Source organism: Musca autumnalis, unplaced genomic scaffold (assembly GCF_047663935.1).
Source record: "Musca autumnalis isolate F117 unplaced genomic scaffold, ASM4766393v1 scaffold_2, whole genome shotgun sequence".
NCBI classification, from domain to species: Eukaryota; Metazoa; Arthropoda; class Insecta; order Diptera; family Muscidae; genus Musca; species Musca autumnalis.
In genome coordinates, this window is record NW_027411755.1 from 267,633,381 (window position 1) to 267,646,915 (window position 13,535).

Below are 13,535 nucleotides of genomic sequence, written 5' to 3' on the forward strand. Positions count from 1 at the left end.
TCTTTCCTATTTTAACTGAGGACCTCGTGTCCGTTAAAGTCATTTTACAAAGCCGGATGAGCTTTGCGGGGATACCAAATTCAGATATGGCTTGGAATACCTTTGAACGCAGCGGGCTGTCGAAGGCTGCTGTATAATCGACAAAAAGATGGTAGGTGTCGATCTGCATCTCTTGGGTTTTCTCCAGGATTTGCCGCAGTGTATATACCTTGTCAATGGTGGACTTGCTATGTTTAAAGCCGCATTGGTATGGTCCAATTATCTCGTTGACCATAGGCTTTAGTCGTTCGCACAATATCCCTGACACGATCTTGTAGGCAATAGGGAGTAGACTTATGCCCCTATAGTTAGAACATACAGTATTATCTCCCTTCTTGTGGACGGGGCACAGGATACTCAGGTTCCAATCGTCGGGTACTCGTTCTTTTTGCCAGATGGTGCTAACTAGCTGATGAATACACCTTATCAGCGTGTCGCCTCCGGGTTTGAACAGCTCGGCTGGTAAGCCATCGGCTCCTGCTGCCTTATTATTCTTCAGCCGATTTATTGCTGTCTTTACGTCATCTTGGCTGGGCGGTATACATTCAATACCATCTTCTGGGATTGGGACTGTGGTATCTTCGTCGTCTTCGCTGTTATTGGATACCAACAGTTTTGAAAAATGTTCTTTCCATATCCTGAGTTCACTATCTGTATCAGTTACCAAATTACATTGCTGGTCTCTACAGGAGGATGTGCCTGTACCAAAGCCATCAGTTTGATGCTTGACTCTTTGGTAGAATTTTCGGACTTCATTCTGGCTCCTGTACATCTCGATTTTTTCACACTTCCGCTTTTCCATCTCTCTCTTTTTCCTGCGGAAAAGACGTTTATCCTCTCTCCTTTTCTCCCGATACCTCTCTCGTGCGCTACGCGTTGCTACTGATTGTAAAGTAGCCCTATATGCCGCATTTTTCTCTTCGGTGGTAGCACGACACTCCTGATCATACCATGGATTCCTTGGTGAAGGTCTCTGGTATCCAAGTATGGATTATGCGGCTGTTTGCATGGCTATGTTATCGGGATGAGGAGTGCTTCGATTAAGCAATTGGGCTAGTTGAGTGGAATATGCTGTGGCTATATGTTGTGATTGCAGCTTACCGATGTCTAACTTTCGTGTTGTGTCTGTTCGTACTTTGTTTGCTACGTTTAGTCGGGTGCGTATCTTTGCTGCAACAAGGTAGTGGTCCGAATCAATGTTTGCGCCTCGGAACGATCGTACATCCAACACGCTCGATGAATGTCTTCCATCTATCACAACGTGATCAATTTGATTTCTCGTTTTCTGATCTGGAGACAGCCAGGTACCCTTATGAATATCAAGATGATTAAACCTGGTACTGCTAACTACCATGTGTTTTGCAGCTGCAAAGTCTATCAGCCTCATACCATTGTCAGATGTTTCACTGTGGAGACTGAATTTCCCGACTGTTGGGCCAAAGATATTCTCCTTTCAAATTTTGGCATTAAAATCGCCTAGAATGATTTTAATGTCATGGGCAGGGCAACGGTCATATGTTTCTTCTAAGCGCTCGTAAAATATATCTTTGGTCTGTTCGTCGTTTTCTTCAGTGGGAGCATGAGCGCAAATAAAGCTGATGTTGAAGAATTTAGCTTTTATTCGAATTGCAGCAAGTCTTTCATTCACTGGGGTGAAGCTTGATACCAGATGTTTTAGCCTCCAACTAACTACGAATCCGCAGCCAAACTCATGCTTTACGTCATGGCAGCTATAATACAGTGCGTCACCTTCGGGTATCTCCCACACGAAATTTCGCAAAAATGCAGTTTAAGGCCTGCTCTCGAATCACGTTTGTTCTTTTTGTAACTACATGTATTCGCTAACACCATAACGAAGGTACAAGTTTTTCAGGGACACGTAATGGCTTCGTAATATTTGGTCCAAACTTAGTTCAATTTCAAAGAAGAGCCATTTGTCCACTCCTTTCGGTTCTTCTCCTCAAAAGTGTAACAATTTCACAAAAATTATACGCACGATTATCTTGAACGGAGCGACCGATTTAATCTAAACTTTGAATCTCCTAATATTTTGTCCTAATTTACTTTAACTTCCCTATCGGTCTTCTCCTTAGGGTACCTCCACCACAAAAGTTGAACATTTTTATTTAAATGCAGTTTAGGATCTGTTCGAAGATCCTTTGGTTCTGTTTACAGCCATATTATGCGTTTTAGTGGTCAAGTCCATGCTTCCTGACCAAGTGGTCCAATAGTTCAAAGTTATACGGTGATCAACTGAAATCACCGGTGTGCGGGATGTATATCGAAGAGAAATGACTCCCAAAATAAGATCCACTTCCAAAATGGACTATATCGATACATTATTTTAGGTACCTCCTCCGTAACACTTCGTCAAAAAGGGTAAAAAATCTGAAAATCCTCTAACTCATCATAATTATTGGGGAAAGTTATATTTTCGTTCCCTACCACGGTTACAATACGATTTGATAAAGATGTTTCCAATAATTTTATTTCTTACTTACCTATTACATAAGAATACCCATCTAAGGTTAAAACACATTTACGTGTCGTTGCACCCACACTACAGGGCAGACGCATTGATCGGCCCATTATCGATTTGGCCAGTGAATTTTGACTGTTCGGACTAGTGTCGTCATAGTTAAGACTTTCACGACGAGGAGTATTTTCACCATTATTTTCAAATTCATTTATACCACCTACAGCTTCGGTACTCATGACACCATCCGACGAATGATCACGTGGTGAACGTGATTCTGCAACGATATCATTACGCGTTCGCGACCGATTATGACTGACAAGCACATCAGAACATACTGCCGATGAATTGCTATCATTTAGAGATTTTCGAGATTGTATACCATCCAATGTCTGAGGTTTTTCGGGACGTTTTAATGAATCCATTTTGTCGGTCATGTTCCTTTAAAAGGGGTTATGCGGATTCACAGTTTATGTCGCGACGATTGTTAAATTTATTTTATGTCCATTTTTTCGAATTTAATCGAACGAATCGGCGATGTAATTTAACGAATAAAATGTCCGTGTACCATAGTTGTCGATAACACCTGATGAAGTCTATGGAGTTTTTATTTATGAAGTCTATGGAGTTTTTATTTATTTTTATTTATTTGTTTCATTTCACTTTTTGTCTTCTTTATTGAAATTTTGAAAAATTATAAACTAAAATAATAAAAAAGCATGTAAATAAATAATAAAAAATAGATAAGTCCTCAAATCCGACATATGTGCTGTGCTAGAACCTGCAGTAATCTACAAGTTTTGCATTTTTTTTTTTCAAATTTAATTTATAAATTTTCGAGTTTTTTTGTGTAAGGGAAAGCACTCTTAATAAATTTCTTTGACATTTTTCTCAAAATAACAGATATGCATTTCACATAGAACGAGCTTTCTTGAAGTTGAAATTGATTTGTGAAAAAGATGCGTTTATAATTTTGTAAATCAAATATATTAAAAATATCTTTCTAGTTTCGACAAATCAATATTTCTTCAATTATATCGATAAGATATGTTTTGCTAAAATTAAATTTAAATATTGTGTGAAATATTCCACCTTTAACAATCAATTGTGTGAATGATTGAAGCAGGACAGAAAAAAAAACGTTAGACTTTTTTAAAGTTCGCTGCATTTGAGAAAATAAAAAAAGAAAAACTAAAACCCTTACAAGTGAAAGGAAAACATTTGTATTTATAATCACACATACACCTAAGCAACTTCTAGATTGTGATCGCGAACATGTGTCTGCATAAATGCACACATACAATAAAATCAGTCAAGTGTATGTTAATCATTGTAGAACATTTGCATAACAAGGACCTTTCATAGAAGAAGAAGAACGAATTTGTTGTTTAGTCCAATGCACGGTGGAGCGGGACACAACACATTTTGAATTTATATCAATGAATACATTTTATAGAAAATACATTAAGCTCTGTTAAGCATTGGACACAAACTTTTTTATGTCATGGCATACCATTAAATTTGTGTTTTTTGGGTCTCTACTTTATGTTTATTTTCAAAACGATGTCTACTGCTCAAGGGTAAGGACGGCATCATTAACATAAGGGTCAGACAAACAAATGTTAAAGTTTTAAATCATTGATTGGCAAGTGTTGTTTGTATCCATGGATTACGAACATTGAAGTGACTTTTGATTTTATGATGGTATAAAAAAAATAAAATAAATCGTTATTGTCGCTTTTCAAAACTTTTAGGTTAGCCCACAAAAAATCTTTAAACTCTTTGGCCATTTAAATAGTTAGTTTTATATTACTCTTAATAAATTTCCATTTTTAGGAAAATCAATAAGAATTTTTATTTTGTATTTTAAAGTTCGGCAAGGGTGAATGTGTGTCAGTATAAGGGGGGTCTAAAACCAGTAACGCGATGAGCTACTTTTTTGATAATTTCAATGTGTATATATTATACAACTGGTATACCCTCAGCATATATGCTAGCGAGGGAATATTAATTTTCATACGGACAAAATCTCATTTAAATAATGGCTTTAGACCCCAACACAGTGGGCCAAAAATAAAAAAATGAATCTCAAAATTTTGGTACAACATCTGGCAATTCTGACAGCTATGACATGGACCTTTTTAAAAATATATTAGTCTTTGGTTCATTCGAACGCGATCTTCTTAAGAATAGCTTCAAAAGTCGGAACATTTGACTAATATTTTTTGTTGTGAGTACAACCTATATTTTAAGTGCAAGTAAATATATTCAAAATATCGCGAAACTAATACGCATACCAAAATATTATAGTAGATTTTGAAGGAGGAGGTAATAGCTTAATTTTCATTAAAAAATAATGTTTTAGCGTGTTGTGGAATTCTGGTTAGCTCCATATTTTCTTAGTGTATTTTGTAATGCCAATTCGATCATATACTTAAATTTGACCTAAGGTTTTAGTCATGATGCCCACCAATGCCCACCTCGGGAATAATTTTCCAATGTAGGTCATAGGTTTAAGATTATTCAGTATTATAATCAGCTGCCATCTAGTGCCAGACTATAAATGGTGGGTCGCTGACTAAAGCTGTCCTAGAATAGGGTTTCTATGGATATATTAGCGTATAACTCTGTTATCTGACCACGTACATTAACATAATTGGCATCAGTGGCTAGATGAAGAAATCTTCTTCCAAATTTGTCTTACGTTGGGGGTACGTGCCTTCCAGGAAGAACGCTATAAGATCTATATTAAAAATTTTACCAATTTTCAGACAAAAATTTCGATTTTTTTTAATCCGCTAAATTGGTTGGATTTTATGTTGTTTTGGAGATTGCTTTGTTTCCCCAAGCTTATTTTTGCATCATAAGATAATCGGGACCTTCGTTCATGTCATTTTGCATTAACAGCATAAAACAATTCTTACCGTATACCCCCTCCAGAGTGGAAAGGGGGGAGAGTGTTGCGCTCGTGGTTTCTTAAAACACTCTTCGCAGCAGCACAAAGCTGTAACCGGCGCATTGGCTTGATTTTCACACTCTAAATATTTTTGGCCACTTTCTCCATACAAGTGGATCCTCTGTGCCCAAGTACGTTTGAACGAAATTCGTTTCAGACAATCTGGAGTCGATGGAGTAATGTCAGTCCGTCTGTATGTTTGGACGAAATCCGTTTCATACAATTTAGTGTAGATTTAGCAATGTCCGTCTGTCTGACTGGCTGGAGGGCACGATAACTCTCGAACGGATTAACCAATTTGGTCCAAAAATTGGTTGTGGTAATATTTTGTTTAAAATTAGTTTAAATTTGAAGATGGACCATATCGGTCCACCTCTTCGGTATCTTTCGAAAGGACTAACCAATGTGGTCCATACGTGGCACATCGTTTTATTTCTACCAGACATAGATCAAGTTCCTTCAGGTACCTCTCACACAAAATTTTGGAAAAGTGCAGTTTAAGATCTCCTCTCGAATCGTTTTGATTTTTGTCGGTGCAAGTTTTTACAGGGGCAAGTCCATACTTCTGAGCAAATGGCCCGATAGCTGTGTGCTGTGGGTGGAGCCATGTGCTGTGGGTGGAGTGCACGATAACTCTCTAACGTATAAATGAATTCGATTCAATATTTGGCAGTCGTAATATTTTGCGCAAACTTAAATCAATTTCCTAGATGGGCCATGTCAGTCTACTTCTTTGTGTACTTCTCCCACAACAGTTCAAAACTTTTCGCCAAAATGCTGCGCATGATAACTATTAAAGGCAATAACCGATTTGCTTCATACTGTGCACATCGTAATATTTCTACGAGACATAGATCAGGTTATAATATGGACTATATATGGCAACTCCTTCGCGTACCTCCCACACAAAATATCGGAAACGAACAACATCGGCATACATTTCCATAGGATCTTCGAGCGGGCCCTAAACTGCACTTAGACACAAATGTTGAACTTTTTTGGAGAGGTACCCTAAGGAGAAGATCGATATCGGTCATTTTAGAAGTTAAACTAACTTTGGACAAAGTATTAGGAGATCGAAAGTTTGAACCAAATTGGTTGGCCGGTTCAAGAGATATCGTGCATACAATTTTATTGACTTTTTCAAAATATTGAGGGAAGTGCGGGAAGTTGGAAACCGGTATTGCCCATCTTCGAACTGAAACTAAGTTTCGAAAAAATATGACAAAGGCCGAATTTTGGACCACATCAGTTGATCAGTTTGAGAGTTTTCGTGCTCTCCTGCCACAACATATGGTGACATAGGGAGTTTCTACACCTTTCGGGCTGTTTTCTCAAGAAGTATGGACTTGTCCCTGAAAAAAACTTTTACCGTCGTAATTGGGCAGCGAATGCAAGTTGCTTCAACAGAAATTGATTCGAGACCAGGTCTTAAAGTGAACTTATCCGAAACATTGTGTTGGAGGTACCCGAAGGAGTGGACAAATATAGTCCATATTCAAACCTGATTTATATCTGGTGATACATTAGGATGTGTAAAGTATGGACCAAATTGGACACTCCCTTCAAGAGTTATCGTGAGCACAACTTTTCCGAACATTTTTGAACTTTTGTGGTGGAGGTAACTGAAGGAGTGGACTGGTATGGCTTATCTTCGAACTAAGTTTGAACAAAATATTACGAAGGCCAATTTTTGGACCGAATCGGCAGATCCGTTCGAGAGTTATCTTGCGCTCCAACCACAACACACGGTCTCATAGGGGTTTTTGCACCTTTCATGCTATTTTCTCAGAAAGTATGGATGAAACGTATACCGTCGTATGGGGGCGGTGAATAGAAGTTGTGGCAAGTCCCCATACTTCTGGAGAAAATGACCCGAAAGCAGTAAAGTGTAGTGGCTGGTGTGCACGACAATTCTCGAATCGAATACTGCGTAGGTCCCCACTCCTTGGGGTACCACCCACACAAATGTTCAACATTTTTTTTAAGAGTTTGAGGATCCTTTGCAAACTTTTACCGAACGTACTCCTAGTGTCGCTGTTTATAGCGATAACATGTTTTACGCGGACAAGTCCATGTTTCCTGATATAATAGTCCAATGGTCTACATTGTATATTGACCAACTGGAATATCTGGGGGGCGCGATATCTATCGAGACGAATGACCCCCAAAATAAGACGCACTTCGAAAATGGACTATGTCGGTCCATTCCCTTAGGTACCTCCCCGCAAAACTTTTGAGCATTAATCCAAATCTATATGTTTTTCGGCAAGCTCATACACCCAAAATTCTGGAAAGAAGTGTTTCAATTCACACAGGCTTTTACTTGTTAGCAATAAGGTTAATTTTTTATAATGTTGATTGGAAGGCCTCTAATAAGGGTTACATAGAATATGGCATTGGTATCTCGATGGATTTACAAATATTATAGCCTTTTTATGTTTTAGATTTTTTCCGGGTTAACCTTCGTTATGACGATTTATTTGATATATACTCAAAAATTTGACGTTTGAAACCCTGTGAATTTTTTTTAATTCGGTTAAATGTAAACGTACTATAAAAGTATGTATGCTCGGGTCGGCCTTCCTTCCTTTATAATGTAATAGAACAAAATTAGGTATTGGGTTTAATCTGAGGTTTCTAACTCACTGAGAACCTGAAGAGTCAAATTCAATCAGTAAAAACGAGTGTCTTTCATTAAATAACGATTATAAAAACCAACATATTTAGCTGTTCTTTAAATTCTGATTTAATTAAATTTACAATATGCAATAAAATGTGTGGTTTGTGTATGACAGTTATTTTAAATTAGAAAACATTTGTTGATTTCACAAACGATTTTTTGTTAAGCTAATAAATAAAGTAGAAATTAAATTTTGACATAAGTTTCGTATTTGACCTCCTTAAGGGACTATGGACCACTGTGCCCTCTTGCGCTATAAAAAGCATGACAACTATAAAACAGCAAGTCACATATACACATTTAGCCACACACACACTTCAAACAACCACTTATACAGGAACATTTTTTGCCTTCTGTGTCTACATGCTTTGTATGGCTGGCTACAAAGGATTCAAACGTTCTCACCATAAAATATGTTTACAACTATTAAACGATGGTCGAATGCTAACATAACCGAATCGAACGGGGCTGCAGCTTGCATTTTGGAAATGTTCCAATTTGTATCTATACTTTTTCTATTTATAATGGCAGTATTCTATATGCCATTTAAGAAAAAATCGATAATTTTAAATAAAAATATTCCGTTGTACGTCTACTTTTGGCTAATATACACCCCCTCGTATAAGCTTCTACTCCTGCCTTTGGCGAAGTGCTCAAGAAGTGTTTATGATTCAAAAGCTACCGTAAACTATTCCCCAGTGTGTACTTCCTACAGCTTGTAGTTGTACGTGAGGTCGTCATTGTCAGCACACACTAAATCGAAAGTTTTACATTTTCCCTACGAACAGCATTTCATTGGAGAACTAAAGTGTTGTTCCACGATAGAAAAATACACACATATTCTTGGCAATTCTTTTTGTTCGGAATTTTCCCATGGCCTTTGATGAAGAAGAAATATAAATACAGAATCCAAAAAGATTGCTTTGTTATGCTGCAAGGAAGGAGTGTATGGGCAAACTATGACACAGACTCTAGGTTCGAAGGACACGTAAGCATGGCTGGCTGACTGACGACTGACTAGAATGAATTATACATTGATTAAATTTGTGCATATTTTTTAATTTGTTCCTTACACTTAATTGCTGGAAAGACATTTTATTTTCCAAAGGGACAATTTTGCTAATCCAATTTATGTATTTTATTTCATTTCAAGGTATCCTTTATTTTCATTGTGGATAAAAAGGGTTAACGAAGAGGTATCTTAGCAAATGTATTCGTTTTTATCAAAGGAACGTCTGCTGCATATATTGAATTTAATTAGGATTAAACTTTTGTTTTAGTTGGCACGTTTTCGAAGCAAAATCTTAAAGAAGAGCTATATGGTAACATGGGGCGCCTTCGCCACGTTTTTGTTCAAAATGTTCTCAAACCGACACCGTTAAAGTTTTTTCAAATATTATTTTTGGTACAAATATTAGCATATCTTGACTATAAGTTTTGATATATAAATGGTTATAATTTTGTTTTTAAAATATTATTTTTGAGAATTTACAAAATGTGAAAAAAGTGGCGAAGCCTCCCCACCCATGGGGCAGCTTCGCCATCGATATTGAACATTCTCAAACGGACTCTAAAACTGTAATTTACCATACTTATTCCTTAAATATCAACATTATGCAAAAAAGGAACATGTTTTCTATTGAATAATCAAAAATTATTTTAAAATTCACAAAAAGTAACCGATCTTAGCGGTTAATTGAAGTAGGTGCCTTTAATTTAGGTACAAAAATCATAATATAACTAAAACAAGATACGTTTAGGATAATATTTGATTTTAACTTCATATTATAGTGTGGTATATCTATGGTATAAAGAATTTAAGTTAAACATGACATATTTCGAACATTAACCCACCACGTCCCTATCATGGCGTAGGCGCCCCACCCCTTACATATTTCATAATATTAATATATTGACAGTTGTATTTGCCTTTTTCATGCGAATTATTGTTATTTATATTCTTCAGTAGTTGTCTTCTAAAGGTATAAAATGTGTTTTTGATATCACAAAAGGTAAAGAAGATATCACAAAAAATACCCACCATAATTATTTTTCCCAATACCCTGAAAACACAAAACCGCGTGCGTCCGCTATTATACCTATGACACAACTGCCAACTTTTGGGAGATGATAGATTTTCATTAAACTCACAATTTTGCCTGTAACGGATTTTTTCTAGCACTTATATTTTGCGAGAAAATGGGCGCTGGCGAAGCCGCCCCAGTGGCGAAGGCGCCCCATGTTACCATATATGTCTCCGATATGCTTCACTATGTGGTATAATTTATTAGTTTTTTTTTCATCAATTAATACCATAATCGGATTAAGTCTTGAATACTCCCAAGTTCATTAAAACTGTTAATAAGAACTGGTATTAACTTGCATCATGGATAAATAAACTCTAAGAATTTAATGAATCTTTCATCTATTGACAGATCAAATACGGACTACACAACAAAAATGCTTTTCTCTAAAAATTATGTATTAAGGGGGTTTTCATTTCCATTATGTAAGGAAGCATGGACTTATCCACGAAAAACCTTCGGTAAAAATTTGCAGTACCCTCTAACTGACTTTAAACTGTACATAAAAAAATATGACATTTTGGAGGGACCGATATGGCCCATTTCCGAACTTAAACTACGGTTGGATAAAGTATTACGAGATATTGCGCGTACCATTTTAGAGAAAACATTTTGAATTTTAGTGGGGCTATGTACCGAAAGGAGTGGGCCAATATATAGTTCGAATATGGTGCTTATTCGAACTTTATATAAAATTCGCAGAAATTTCACGATATGTAAAGTTTTGACCAACGCAGTATTGGAAAGTTTTCATGCTTACTAGTCACTACACATGGTAGCCGTTGGGTTTTTTAAGGCTTTCGGATAATTTTCTCAGGAAGTATGGACTTGAGCCTGAAAACAACTTGTAACGACGTATTAGGGGATTCAAGAACAACCTGCTGCAAAAAAATCAAAACAATTCAAGAGCAGGTCTTAAACTGCACTTTTTATAGCAACAACAAAAAAGAAACAACTTATTGAATATTGTTCAAAATATATTTTTTAATGGTTTGATTAGAAAACTTAGAACAAAGTATTAGGGAGTTCTCCATCTATTTGGCTAAAATCCAATACAATAACTGATGTAATCTGCAAAAACTTTATGAAGAAATATGGTTTATATGGTTTATGGTGATAACTTATAAGCATAGGAAATTAAGAGTAATATTGAAATGTTGCAATAATTAAAAAAATATGAAACTTAAAAACCCTGTCATTCGCGAATTAATTAAAATCAGTTGATGCGCATCCGCACGTTTTAGTATAGTTCCCAATGAAGAGGTATTGCGGGTTCACAGAAATGGATAGAAAACCTCCACGCAGAACATTATCAACATAGGGTAATACTTTGGTATGTACGCAGGTATCTCCAGTTAGCATATTACTCTCCTCCAAGGAATAAGCGCAGATTTTAGTAGTTTCATAAATGAAAAGATATTAAGTGTTCCATTTTACTTTAGTACAACTCAGGGTATAAAAAGTTCGGCCCGGCCAAACTTAGCGACGTTCTTACTTTTTATACGCTCCACCATATGGAGGGTATAATTAAATTTGCCATTCCGTTTGTAACACATCGAAATATTCGTCGAAGACCCTACAAAGTATATATATTATTGATCAGCATAAAATTCTATGTCCGTCTGTCCTTCTGTCTGTTGAAATCAAGATACAGCTCGCAATTTTAAAGATAGAAAGTCACAATTTGGTACAGAAGTTTTTATTACTTGCAGGATGGCCGATTTTCGGTTTTAGCTTCATTATCCTACCAAATATGTCTGAAATTTGGTACGTAGTCTTCTTTAGGGGTATTAAACTTTCCCCCTTAATTTTGTCGGTATCGGTCCACACCTTCATATAGCCCCCATAGAACGGTACCCCCCGATTTTCGGTATTTTTAAGGTTTTAGCTTCATTATCCTATAAAAATGGCTGACATTTGGTACGTAGTCTTCTTTAGGGGTATAAAACTTCCCCCAAGAATTTTGTCGGTATCGGTCCACACATTCATATAGCCCTTCATATAGGTACCTCCCGATTTTCGGTAGTTTGAAGGTTTTAGCTTCATTATCACACCGAAATGGCTGAAATTTGGTACTTAGTCTACTTTAGTGGTATAAAACTTTCCCCCAGAACGTTGTTGGTATTGGTCCACGCCTTCATATAGCCCCCATGGGAAGGTACCTCCCGATTTTTCGTATTTTGAAGGTTGTGTCTTCAATATTCCACCAAAATGGCTGAAATTTGGTATTTAGTCTTCAATGTGATATAAAACTGTTCGCCAGAAATATGTCTGTGCAGGTCCACGCTTTCATATTGCCCCATTTCTGACTAAAATTCGTCGGTATAGGTCCACGTTTCGATATAGCCCCCATAGAACGGTACCTCCCGAATTTCGTAATACTGAAGATTGTGACGTCAATATCCAACTGAAATGGATGAAATTCGTTATTTCGTCTTCCAAGAGTTATAAACTATTCCAGAAGAGTATTATCAGTATACGTCCACGTCTTCCTGTATCCCCATAGAAGCGTACTTCTTGATTTTCGGTATTTTTGAATGTTAAGCCACATTCTCTTACCGAAATATAGGAAATTTGGTATTTAGTCTTCTTTGAGCCTAAAAACTTTCCGTCAGAAATTTGTCGGTATAGATCGACGTTTTGAAATAGCCCCCATAGAATGGTGCCTCACATTGTTTTACCGAAATTGCTGAAATTTGGTATTAAGTCTTCTTCATACACGAAAGAAACTTATTATTCCATTTTACTTGGTGGAGGGTATAACAAGTTCGGCCCGGCCGAACTTAACGCCGTTCTTACTTGTTTCTTTTTTAAAAGGGTTGTTTTCAGGTCCCTATTACAACGGTACAATTTTTCCCGGAGTGGTTCCATACTTCCTGAAATAATAACCCAAAAGCTTCAAAAAACCCTGCCAGCACATACTAAAATGGCTAGTGTGCAACATAACACTCAAACTTTTGCACAAATTTCTTCCAAACTTAGTGTAAAGTAATTAAGTATTTCGAGCTCTCTATCAGAAGTTTGCTTACTAAAAATTTTTGATATATGTCGATTTTTTGGTATCTACAGAGACGGTACCATGTAAACAGAAATGAGCACACTGTGCAACATTTTTAAGGTAATCTTGTGCAAACAGTTTGAGCTTAAGATTTTTTGAAAGTACAGACCCAAAGGACAGCAAACCCTAGTTGGGTTTTGTTGTGTCAGACCAGTTTGGATTTTATGGCTCCATCTAAACATGGTTAAATATTGACTTTTTACAGTGCTATATCTCTGAAACCAATGCGAATCTTCTTC

The 13,535-nt window shown here is 36.6% G+C and overlaps 1 protein-coding gene across 11 annotated transcripts in view; it reads right to left on the reverse strand.

Annotated features, from left to right (window-relative positions):
• Pde1c (Phosphodiesterase 1c) overlaps positions 1-13,535 on the reverse strand; it is a 344,920-nt gene that overhangs the window by 118,030 nt on the left and 213,355 nt on the right. For 6 of the 11 annotated variants that reach the window (XM_073964942.1, XM_073964941.1, XM_073964940.1 and 3 more), the window contains exon 2: positions 2,541-3,216. The exons of 3 other annotated variants lie outside the window; for them this stretch is intronic. In XM_073964942.1, the coding sequence (XP_073821043.1) occupies positions 2,541-2,952 (412 nt within the window). In that variant the 5' untranslated portion in view covers positions 2,953-3,216. The remainder of the gene's footprint in view (positions 1-2,540; positions 3,217-13,535) is intronic. 2 more of the 11 variants (XM_073964935.1, XM_073964943.1) reach the window with 1 other exon arrangement.